The following is a 13,026-nucleotide window of genomic DNA, read 5'->3' as shown; positions in this document are numbered from 1 at the left end:
GTAAAATCAGCATTCCTCCATGGAGATTTGCGAGAAGAGGTATTTATCGATCAACCTCCTGGTTATGTAAAGCTTGGCAATGAGCACAAAGTGTATAAGTTAAAGAAAGCTCTATATGGATTAAAACAAGCTCCACGGGCTTGGTATAATCGTATAGAAACTTATTTTTGAAGGAAGGATTTCAAAAATGTCCTTATGAACATACACTTTTCACAAAGACTGAAGATGGAGGAAAAATGCTCATTGTTTGCGTATATGTAGATGATTTGATCTACACTGGAAATAATACAGCCATGTTTGGAAGTTTTAAGAAATCCATGATGGCTGAATTTGAGATGTCTGATCTTGGCATGATGCATTACTTTCTTGGCATTGAAGTGGAGCAATCTTCTACTGGAATTTTTATTTCTCAAAAGAAGTATGTGCGAGATATATTGAACAGGTTTCAAATGAAGGATTGTAATCCTGTAAATACTCCATCTGAGTTTGGTATGAAGTTAAACAAAGATGACGGTGGAAAGAAGGTTGATGACACTATTTACAATCAAATAGTGGGAAGTTTAATGTATTTGACAGCAACAAGACCTGATATAATGCATGTTGTAAGTGTGATTAGCAGGTACATGGAATGTCCCACAGAGATTCATCTCTTGGCCGCAAAAAGAATTTTTCGTTACTTGCAAGGTACTAAGGACAACGGGCTGTTCTACAGAAGTGGAGAAAAGTCAGATCTGTTTGGGTTTACAGATAGTGATTATGCAGGAGATTCGGATGATCGAAAAAGCACATCTGGGTATGTTTTCAAGATGGGAACAGGAGTTGTTTCATGATCATCAAAGAAGCAACCTATTGTCACATTATCATCCACCGAAGCTGAATTTGTTGCTGCAACAGCTTGTGCTTGTCAAGCTATATGGCTAAAGAAAATTCTTAAAGAGCTGCATTTTAAGGAGGATGGACCTACTCAGATTTACTGCGACAACAGTTCAGCAATAAAGCTTTCAAAAAATCCAGTTTTACATGGTCGAAGCAAACATATAGATGTGAAGTATCACTTTTTGAGGGATCTCACAAATGATGGAGTCATTAATCTTACTTACTGCAGAAGTGAAGACCAGATAGCTGATATTCTAACCAAGCCTCTCAAGTTTCCTGCATTTCAGAAGCTCAGGAGGTTACTTGGTGTTTGTACTTCAAAGTTTTCAACTTGAAGAATGAAGTTTCAAAGTTTAACTCTTACTAAACTGAATCTGTGTCTAGAACATCAGTTTAAGGGAGGGATTGTTGAGAAAACTTAATAATTTGCACGTTTGGGTTGTCCTAGTATTTAGGAGTGTCAGTAAGTTTGTTTCAGTTTACCTAGTAGGTTTGTTTCAGTTTACCTAGTCATTAGGAGTTTATTTTGAACGTGTTAGATAGTGCCTATTTTCATGGTAATTTCAGTTATGTATTTGCCTATTTGTAGGCTGTCAGTTTATGAATGAAATAAGCCAGAAAACCATATTCTGTCTCCTACTGTTATCAATCACAGTGTATCCTTTAGAGGGGGCATCCCCGTTATGAAGTCCATAGAAATGTCTTCCCAAATGTTTTGAGGAAGTGGGAGAGGTTGTAAGAGTCCTTCTGGTTTCTAAGTTGAGTATTTCTTTTATTGACAAATAACACACTGCCGAATGAATCCCTGAGTTTCTCGCTTCATATGGTCCTAAAAGAAATTCTCAGAAAGGCGGTTCATCGTCTTAGATAACCCAACATGACCTCCAATTAATGTCTCATGATACTCCCGTAACAACAAGTCTCTTAAGCGAGAATGAGGACTAATCCAGATTTTGCCATGAAGCAGCAAGCCATCGACAAACCGAAAATTAGGATGGGCGGAAGGATCCTGCAGAACTTGTTCCTTTAACTGCAAGAATATGGTGTTAGTAGATAATTTTTGCTTTAATCCTCCAAGAATAATACACGATGGCCCGTCAATTGGAGAAGGCTGGAAGTTATCGGTTCGCTGACACGGGAAAGAGCATCTGCGACAATGTTGGTGGAAGAGACTTAGGTTCATCAAACAATGGAGCGAAACAGTGAAAAAGGACCATGAATTTGGGGCCAAGATTTTCAGATGTTGATAGGGGAGAAGATTCATCGGGGCCAAGAATGTGAAGAGAAAAATTTTGGGTCGTCGGCTCATGTTGGACCAATTTCTACAATTGATGGTAGGAAATATTATTGTAAGTTGGGTCTGTTTCATCTTGTAGAAAAATCTCTTTCACACCATGCTGAAATTTCATAGTAAGAGATTGATAGTCCATTATAACTGGACCTAAAGTTTTGAGCCATGGGGTGCCTAATACGATATCTGGTCCACTGAGATTCAATGTATAAAAGTCCACAACAAAACTATGACCTCGTATTTCAATTTGCACCTCCTTACATACCTAAGCACTAGTCAATTCATCACCATTACCAACCATAACTCTCAAAATTGGTGATGGGTTGTGTTGCAAGCCCAAAGTACGTGCTACCTGATTTGAATGAAGTTGAGGGTACTTCCTCCATCTACGAGCACATGGACCAAATGTTGGCCACACCTCCCAACACCACAGGTAGATCCATGTTGGGGCATGGTGTGGCTATAGTCACACTAATTTTTTAAAATTTATTTTATAATTATATATTATATAATATATTTAGATTAAAAATCAAATATTTACTTAACTATTGCTTTCTGTAACTTTCGTCTTTCACAGTTTTATATATTTTTTTCTCCGTCTAAAACCTCACCACTAGTATTTTAAAAATTAAACTGGTCATTAAATTGACGAAGGTACTATATCACTAGTTCATTAGTTGAACCACCTGATCACTCGTTGAAATATATGATTAAACATGGTTAAATTAAATAATTCAATAAAATAAAATAGTCTCTATAACAAAATTATATAGTTATTAAACCGGTATAGCCGAATGACTATCTCTAAAAAAAATATGAGACTTTAAAATTTTCAAAATATCAAAATTTATAAATTCATTCTTTAAATTCAAATTTTAAATATAGTGATCACGCACAACAAAATAGTACAAAATAATGTAATAAAATATTGTAATGTAAAATGAATTTAATTACAATGAGAAGAAATTGTCCAAAATAAATTTTGCACAAAGTCTATCTATATTTTTATATTAATATTTTAAAAAAAAATCAAAATGACATCATTTTGTCTCAGAAAAAAAGTAAGCATTTAAACTCTCATTTTTTTAAAAAGACAGATTTCTCATTTTTTACTAGTTTTGACCGCCTATTTTTAAAAACTGTCAGTTTTTTTATTTTGACCGACGGTTTAAATTGTCAATTTTTTAAAAGCCTATTTAATAAAATAAGTTAGACTTAAACTATTAAAAAAGCCTATGAAGTCTTATAGACCCGCCTATATTTGCATTAATTAAAGATTCATCATTTTTTTTTTAGCAAAAGAAAATCAACTCATATCACTAGTAAGCAAATGTTCAATACAAGGAGGACTCATATTAAAGAAACTACGCCTAGTCCAAGAATCGGCCGCCTTAGCTAAAGCGTGAGCCACCGAATTCGCTTGGCGTTTAACAAACTTGACCTCAAAGTTGGGAAAATGTAACAACAAACTGCGAATAGCTGAAATAATAGAACTAAATTCGGAAAAACCATTAAAATCCGACCGAATGGCTTGAGTCATAACTTGAGAATCACACTCGAAGATGACATTCACCAGATGCAAGTCAATAGCACTAAGAATAGCTTCTTTGAGGGCCAAAACTCCCGCTTCCAAAATAGGGTATGAACCAAAATCCCAAGCAGCCCCACCATAGATAAAACCCCCATATTATTACGGAAACACCAGCCCCTATTCGTAGTTCCCCGTCTAGTATTAAAACCTGCGTCAACATTGCATTTTAGGCTACCCTCCATAGGCGGGCTCCAACTCAGAGAATGTGAATGCTCATGTTCCCGGGAAGTATTTTCCTGCGCTACAAACCACTCTTGCCAACTACAAAAAGCATGCAAACCAAGCTTAGAAAAATCCTCACTCTCATTATTCCAAATCATATTATTGCGGTTACGCCATAAAATATCAATTGTAATACCCCGACTCTCCGACACCGGTAATTGTCATTAATTGGTAAAATGATAATTAAAGGATACATTAGTCTTGTTCCATTTGGATGAGTAGTAATATACATATACCAAGTGTGACCATGAGAAAGTAAGTGGATTAGTTAGATTCCAACTAAGTGGCATATTGGTAATTACCACTTAGTTGAAGGGCATTATGGACATTTAACTCTATTACATGGGCTTAAGACATTGTTTGGATTGTAGATCAGTTTTTGATAGTGGAAGAAGGAAGAGAGAAAGAAGAGAAGTTTATGTTCTCTCTCACAAACTCCATTTTCGTAACAAGGGTACAGCCTCCACTAAATCAGGTATAACTCTCAACTCCGATCGTAACGATTCTGGTCCCATTAGAAAGCTAACGAATTTCTCTTCGATTTGCACCTATGGTTTGCATTCATAGCTTATGTCTTGAAGGAGAAAACTGAGCTTGAAGTTGTGTCAGTTATGCTGAAGGTGTGAATAGAGGGATGCGGGTTTGATGAGTTTGGGGTTGGAATTTTGGTCAAGTTAGGAGCTCAATTGCAGCATGTTCATCATCCAAAGTTCCATTGATGCAAGGTGAGTCCTTAGTTAGAGACTTGGGGAAAATTTGTGGGAAATTGCATGTTGGGGTTTTGGGTGTGAGTGATAACTCTATGAATCCATAGTGATAAATGTGATTAATTGCTAATTGGTGATTTTATGTAATGCATGCTTGCTTTAATGCTTAGATTGTGTTTTATGTATGTAATGTGTACATTAGATCACTATTGCATGTTGGAAATTCGTTTAGAATTGAATCATGATGATTGGAATTGATTATAGGACAATTGAGACTGGTTTAGAGCTTTTAAAATGCAGAAAATTGATTCTGCTACAGGGTATTCGGTTACGGGTCTTTGGGTAACCGATTACTCTGTTAAAAATGAAATTTTGGACTATTTTTAGTGCCAGTAATCGGTTACTGAGTTTGGGTAATCGGTTACCCTGGGCGCAGGGGGAAAAATCAGCAAACTTCGGAAATTCGTAACTTTCGGCTCGGGTATCGGAATTGCGCAAACTTTATATCGTTGGAAAGCTAGCGACGTGTACTTTCTAATAAAATTGGTCCTCAAATCAGAATGTTTGATTTAATAATATTGGAACCTCACTTAGTGCGCCTCGTCGGGCGAGATTTTACGTTACTAATTCCCCCGAGAGCAGTTTCGTTCCGAATAGAGAACCGAACGCCTCCTTAGTCGGGTGAGACTTGTTTAAATTGTATTTGAACATATTAATGTTGTTTATGATCATGGATGTGTTGATTCTCAATATGCGGATCATTAATTAATGCATTATATTTATATGCTTTATGATGATCATATTATGTTTATCCGTCCGTTCGATTGACGTTCTGAGATGGTTGCTTGTTTGTGGCATGATGCTTTGTGTGATAATGATCATTAATGCCCGTTGTTTCGGTTAAACATTCGGGATTGATTGTATTGTGTGATTGACGCTTGTTATGCGTGTGGTATGCTAGAATCGAAGTGGGCCACTACTAGGTGGTAAGGCACCATTGTATATGGACTAGTTTCCAATTACCATTGTGATGTGCTCGTGAGAGTCTATGAGGCGTGTCTCACTTGCAGTTAACACATTGGCGTTCTTGGTATGTTTAACACACCTGAGCTACCGTTGCAGTGTGCTCGTGAGTTTCCGTACGGGGTTTTACTCACTTGCCGTTAACACACTTGCGTGCTCGGTATGATGGCGTTATGCGGCTAAGTAAGCCTACGCATAACAGGTAAACCATCTCTAGTGATGCCATGTAGGCTACATCATTAGGTTCCTACCCGGATGGGCTCATGCGTCGAGACGACGTGTTGCACTTGCCTTTAACACCACGTGCATACAGATGGTTAATGGGACGGTGTCGCCTCTTAGGCAAGGTCATCTCGCAGCCAAGTAGGCTTGTGTGAACCCATTTAATCACTCTTGCAGGGTGCTTGTGCAAGTCTGTTGACAAATAGGCATGGGTGAACCCACCGAGGGTGTGTGTGCAGCCTTGGTAGTTTGGTTGTTACCACTTCTGGATTCCCCGTACATGGGTATGGGTCTGCATACGTGTTTGTTGTACTATTTGTGTACTGTGATGCGATGACTCCTATGGTGGACGATTCATGTGTTTGCTCCGTACTTGTACCGGATGTGAGGATAAACCCCGGATCAATGGTGGATTCGGTTTTGTTGATGCATGTACCCTATAGAACCGAATGGACCCATAGGATAGGAGGACTCACTGAGATTTAGTAATCTCACCCCAATCAACTTATTTTTTTTTCAGGTGCAGTTTGGTAGTGGTTGGTCAGTAGCAGGTTCGGACTAAAGACTTGAAAGTGGTGTTGGCTCGAAAACCTCGTCTGATCTCATCTTTCCGCTGTGCAAGATCCATTGAAGACACATGTTTTGTAATTATTATTATTATTTCATGTTGTATTTTAAATGGATCATCTTGTATCCTTGGCTTTTGTATGTACTCAATATCAATTATTAACGTTTCATGCATAAAATACTAGTCAATTATGTATGGGGTGTTCCATCAATCATAACCGCAAATCTCCCCGCCAGCATACTATCCTCCCATCTACAGATATCCATAATCAAAGAAAAGATATCATCATGATAATTAATAATACGGGGAGCAATAATATTAGACAAACCTGTCGTATGCCAACACTGATTAGTAACCGAACAACCGAAGAAGACATGCCACGAGTCCTCCACTTGATAATGACAAAAGGGACATGTGGCCAGACAAGGAACGTGATACTGAAGTAACCTTCTTCTAGTGGGGAGACAATCTCTACAAATTCTCCAAATGAGATGCTTAACTCTAGGAGGTGCCTTAATGTTCCACAAATTAGTCCAGGCACCTTCAACACGATTGAAACCTCGGGCACCAAACTCCTTTATCCACAATCTATACCCCGACCGCACACTGTAACAACCATCTTTCTCCGCTTTCCAAATCCATTTGTCCTCCACAACATCCTCCACTAACGGAGTTCGGAGGATATCCTCTGCAGTCCCACCATCAAACACATTCGAGATAAGATGACCATTCCAATATTTACCAGTTGGTAACATGAGATCTGATACCGACATATTATACACATTTTGTTGCTGGGGCCCTCCCACCATTCCTTCGTTCCTCCCTCGGATCCACGGTGCCCCCATAACTGGAATGTTCCTCCCATCACCAATACTCCACCTACATCCAAGAGTTAACAGATCCCTAGCTTGCCAAATGCTCCTCCACACAAAACTAGGATTAGACCCGATAGGAGCATCCAAGAAAGCGGAATGAGGAAAATACTGAGCTTTATAAATTCTTGAGACTAGAGAATGCGGATTAGACAAGAGATGCCACCCTCTCTTTGCCACCATAGCAAGATTAAAAGTTCTAAGGTCCCGAAAGCCCATACCTCCTTCCTCCTTTGATCCCGTCAAATTCCCCCACTTCATCCAACGGATACCATTTTGATTACTACCACCACCCCACCAAAAAGAATTAAGCATTTTCTCAATGTCACTCACCATTCCTTCAGGAAGAATAAAGAGACTCATGATGTAAGACAGGATGGCTTGAAGTACCGATTTTATCATAACTTCTTTTCCAGCTTTAGAGATCGGTCTCCCCCTCCACGAATTAATCTTCTTCCAAATTCGATCCTTCACATAACTGAATGCAGCCTTCTTACTACGGCCTATAAGAGACGGAAGACCCAGATAGGTGCCCGTGCCAAGAACATGACGAACCCCCATAATGTTGGCCAGATCCTCCTGAGCAGATAAACTGATATTCCTGCTGAAGAAAACCTCCGATTTAGAGAGATTTATATCCTGCCCAGAAGCAGCAACATACAAATTCAGGATCTCCATGATATTATGAACTTCAGTGATATTAGCCCTGCAAAACAGAAAACAATCGTCAGCAAAAAGCAGATGAGACACACTAGGTGCTCCTCTGCAAATCTGAACCCCATGGATATCCCCACGAGCGACAGCTCCTCTAATAAGTGCCGATAAACCTTCCGTGATAAGAATAAAAAGGTAAGGGGAAAGGGGATCCCCTTGCCTTAACCCTCTTCCTGGCTGAATAGGACCAACACTATCTGCATTCACAAGCACCGAATAATTCACTGACGTGACACACATCATCATCCAACGAACCCAATTCTCCGCAAAACCCAAACGATACAACATACCGCATAGAAAACCCCAGTCGACGCGGTCATAAGCTTTACTGATATCAATCTTTAGGGCCAATTGAGCATTATTCCCCGTAGTCTGACGCTTTAACGCATGAATAACTTCAAACGCAATCATGGCATTATCAAGGATGGATCTCCCCTCCACAAAGGCAGATTGTTCCTCCCCAATACACTTAGATAAACACTTCTTCAATCGATTAGCAAGAAGTTTAGAAATAACTTTATAGACCACAAGAAGGAGATAAACACTAAAGATTCATCATTTAGTGCCTAAACAATGACAATTATATGGCCCTATGAAGGAGAGGAACTTGCTATCTATAAGAAAAAGGGAAAGAGATGAAGATAATAAGAAATGGTCTAAAATCCTATTTGGATTCTGCAATTAAATTTTCCAATATGTTGTAACGTTTGTATCTAGACAAAGCCTTATAGCTATTGTTTATGAAATATTATTATATTAATATAGAAATCAACTTTTTCTTAATAGCCAAAACAAAATTATATTTAAGAAACAACATAAGATATGTTGTAGAAAGATATACAGGACAAGTACAATTTAGCCAACACAACACAAAGCAACTAACTGATACAATGAATTTCATAAAAACAAACTAGTCCCCAAAATCAACCAAAACTAAACCAGAACCTTATTTCTAAAAATAAACCAGAACCGTATTTTAAGTTTTCCCAACTCTGAAATCTGAACCCACCAATCAGCCCTGCCACAAATTCTACAAATCGTCACCAGCACCATAATCAATTAAATCCCAACTAGTTACACAACACTAGAGAAACATCTAAATAATAATTCACATTAAGAATATCGACGGCGAATACATAAAACTCTCCTCGCCGTGAAATCATTCAAGTTGGTGATAATTTGATAAACATAATTCAATTTCCAGTGGGACATTTGTTTCCTATATACAAATAAGAAGTTGGATGATTAATTAGAAATACATTATATAAAGAAACATGTAACAAGGTTAGGATACTATATTATATCTACCATATTAAAGCAGGTAATCTATTTACCTGGTTTAACACCACTGAGTACATTGAGCACATTACTTATAGTCATAGATGGCTCTACTCCATATATCTAATAAGATTGAAAACATTTCAAAGGATTCATTATGAGTATGTAACTTAACAACACATTTTCCAACCGAAATAGTAACTTAAGATTTGTTCATATATGACCGTACCAACACAAACAACCTACATTAATTTGGTGTAGCTGTCGAACACGGAAAATAATTAAAGTTAAACATAGAAATCGTAAGAAGTAAAAGACCATTGTTTATGACAATCGTGGCTTTCTATCACCTGCTTCAGGCTCTGTACTACAGTAGCATAACAAATAAATAGGCTCTGAAAAGCGAACGCAGGATAATGCCTGCTCATTCGGGGATGTGGACAAGCGGTGCTATTGCTAATCTATTGGTAGTCAGCATATTGAAATTTGTTGGTCATTTTTCACCTTTGATAAGCAAAGGTATAAATTTTCCAATTTTGTTATGGTATGATATGATAGAACATAAGTAATTCTAGGCCATACAGCTCACATACTTGAAAGGTCTTTGTATTCTCCCCACTTGTAACATTAGCTGAGGATGAATTTATAGCTTACCTGTTTGCAACTTTCAGTTCCAGTGAGCAACTTGTTTAATATTTTCTGCATTCTATCTTGTATGATGAATTTTGTTTACAAACAGACAATTTATTCTTTCTTCTAAAGCTAAGAAGCAAATAATCACAATGATTGTTTCTGCTAATTGAACTAATTGCAATTTGTCAAAAGTACTTCACCGAGAGAAAATTTCAAAAAAAGATTGTAATTAGCCGCTATACTAAAACAAACAGGAGATTTAGAATAATATTTGAATGTGTCAACATTAACAAATCAAGTTGACAAAATGTTTGTTTGCAACATTAGATTTCATTTAGTTTTCGACGGCGGTGATGCAAACGACACCTTGAATCGCCCGAAAATAAATCCCTTTCGATAAAACCTTAGCCTTCATTCCCTCCAACATTTACCAAATGTGTTCCTTACTTCTAGAAAGCTCCTCCAACCTTTATCGATGATCAATACACAATGTCTACTGGTTTCGCCTTCTACAGGTACTATATAAATCGAGTCTTTCTACCATAATTAACAATGAATTTAGGGAGCATAATAAATTCACTCAAATTGGTTTCGCCTCCTATAGGTTACTTCATAAATCTAGTCTTTCTACAATAATTAACAATGAATTTAGAAAACATAAAAAAATTTCACTCAATATTTTAGTTTTATCATATACTCTATAACTATGAAATTAGTTCTAATTTTTTATAAATTATAGTTATAGATTTAACTTATAGTTAAGAGTCTTGTCACAATAAAATGTGACAAACATAAATCTTGAGAATACAAGCACTTTTGTTATAGATAAGTCAACCAATATAAAGGTACAAAGAAGTACACTTTAAAGAAGCCAAACTGAAAAAGATTAAAATCAATTTTTAAAAACCAACAAAGTAATAGAGTGGTTAAAGGTTTTTGATAATATAATTATATATAAAATTATTACGCTATCCTAAACCCTATAACCGCGATATAAGTCTTTTTAACGCACAATTTCAAGTGATATGCCTCTGTGCATGACCAAGTGGAGTGCGTCCTTCACACTGTACATATGAGTTTTGTCTCTCCCATCCCATTGATCCAATTATCTAGATCATATATTGCGGTTATACAATTGACTAAGCATTGAGGCGGCGAAAGTCGGGAGTCTTGTAACTCAATCCTTATTCAATTTCGCATTAAATCTAATGTCTTGTTGTTCGACAAACATCGCCCCAACACATATGTTACAAAATTAAAAAATTTCAGTACAAATTTAAAATAAGAAAAGGACCAAAGCAAATAAATAAACTAACCTAAATGGAGTTAATTTAATATTTCTTGTGGTTCAATTTTCTTTTTAAACAAGCAGTAGAAAAACGGGTTAAAAGAATGATAAAATCTAATATTAAGTACAAGTCTTCAAATATTTTTGTGGTCTGAGGCAATTTTTTGAGCAAGATTTCCGGAAACAACTTCATTTACTTTGATATTAGTGTCTTTTTTGCACCATCGATTTGACTTTTTTTCTTCTTCAAGGAAGTCATCGCAAAGACTACGATAAAAAAACAAGAAAAAAAGTCTAATCGATGGTGAAAAAAAGACCAAAGTCAGAGAAAATGAAGTTGTATTAGGATATCATGTTCGAAAAATTGCCCCATATAACAAAAATACTTGAAGACTTGTACTTAGAAAAACCCGTTAATATTAGATTTCATGATTCTTTTAACACATCATTTTTATACGCTTAAGAAGAAATTTGAACACCAAAAAATATTAAATCAACTTCATTTTGGTTAGTTTATTTATTTGTTATAGTCCTTTTTTATTTAGGCTATTTTCAATTTGTATTGAAAATTTTCAATTTTGTCAGAAACGGGTTATGCGATGTTTGTCAAAAAATACATCAAATTCATTGTGAAGTTGGATGACAGAGGAATCCCGACTTTCGCCTCAATGCTTAGTCAACTGTTTACCTGCAATATATGATCGGTATGATTTGGATTAATGGTATGGGGAAGAAAAAGCTTATATATGCATTGTGAAGACGCACTCCACTTGGTTATGCACAGAGGCATAACACTTAAGTTGTGCTTTATAAAGGCCCATATCCGAGTATAAGCCATATCGAAGCATATTAATTTTATCCTTAATTATATTCTCAAAAACTTTAAGCACTTTATAACTCTCTTGGTTTCTAAAATTTGATTTTCTTTTTGTTTGTCTTCTTTTAAGAGTACTTTTGTGTACCTTTACATTGGTCTGACATCTATATAGCAGAAGGCTAGCATCCTCAAAATTTCTGATTGACATATTTTATTGTGACAATACTCTTGACATCTATAAGGTAACCTATATCTATAATTTATACAAAATTAGAACTAATGTCATAATTATAAAGTATATGATAAAACTAAAATATTTGAATGAAATTATTATGTTCTCTAAATTCATTTTTAATTATTGAAAAAAGACTGGATTTATAAAGTACTTATAGGAAAACCAATTTGAGTGAAATTAATGTTCACTAAATTCGTTGTTAATTATTGCAAAAACACTTGATTTATAAAGTACTTATATAGGAAAACCAATTTAATGAACATTGTGTATTGATCACCGGTGTTGGGAAATCAAATGAAAAAAACTTTTTAGAAGTAAGGAACGTCATTTGGTAAAGATTGGGGGAATGAAGGCTATAGTTTTATCGATTTATTTTCGGGTTATTCAAGGCTTCAAAGAAGCTTGCATCACCACTGTTGAAAACTACATGAAATATAATGCTTCAAACAATCATGTTGTCAACTTGATTGGTTAATGTTGAAACATTCAAATATTATATAAGACGAGACCAATACTGGTGTTGGAAGATCAAATGGAATGAGCTTTCTAAACGTAAGGAACACATTTGGCAGAGGTTGGAGAAATGAAGGCGATGCTTCAATCAAAAGGGATTTATTTGTGGCAATTGAATGTGCCACTAGAACTTGCATCACCACCGCTGAAAACTAAATCAACTTAGGAGCTGCAAA

General features: G+C 36.2%; 1 protein-coding gene across 1 annotated transcript; it reads right to left on the bottom strand.

Moving 5' to 3' along the window:
• Positions 1-3,473: 3,473 nt before the first annotated feature.
• LOC131651665 (uncharacterized) lies at positions 3,474-4,078 on the bottom strand. The gene is made up of 2 exons (XM_058921336.1): positions 3,907-4,078; positions 3,474-3,793 (listed from the first exon to the last, which is right to left on the bottom strand). Exons 1-2 carry the CDS (start codon positions 4,076-4,078, stop codon positions 3,474-3,476), a joined length of 492 nt encoding a protein of 163 aa, XP_058777319.1.
• Between the last annotated feature and the right edge of the window lie 8,948 nt (positions 4,079-13,026).

This window comes from Vicia villosa, linkage group LG1, assembly GCF_029867415.1.
Source record: "Vicia villosa cultivar HV-30 ecotype Madison, WI linkage group LG1, Vvil1.0, whole genome shotgun sequence".
Classification (NCBI taxonomy): Eukaryota; Viridiplantae; Streptophyta; class Magnoliopsida; order Fabales; family Fabaceae; genus Vicia; species Vicia villosa.
This window is presented reverse-complemented; position numbering and strand designations above follow the sequence as displayed.

Excerpts from the sequence above, each read along its gene's own strand:
- LOC131651665 (XM_058921336.1), bottom strand. The coding sequence starts at position 4,078 with ATGATTTGGAATAATGAGAGTGAGGATTTTTCTAAGCTTGGTTTGCAT. Across the intron at positions 3,794-3,906 it reads AAAATGCAATGTTGACGCAG|CGGGAGTTTTGGCCCTCAAA; the intron begins GTTTTAATACTA and ends CTATTTTGGAAG.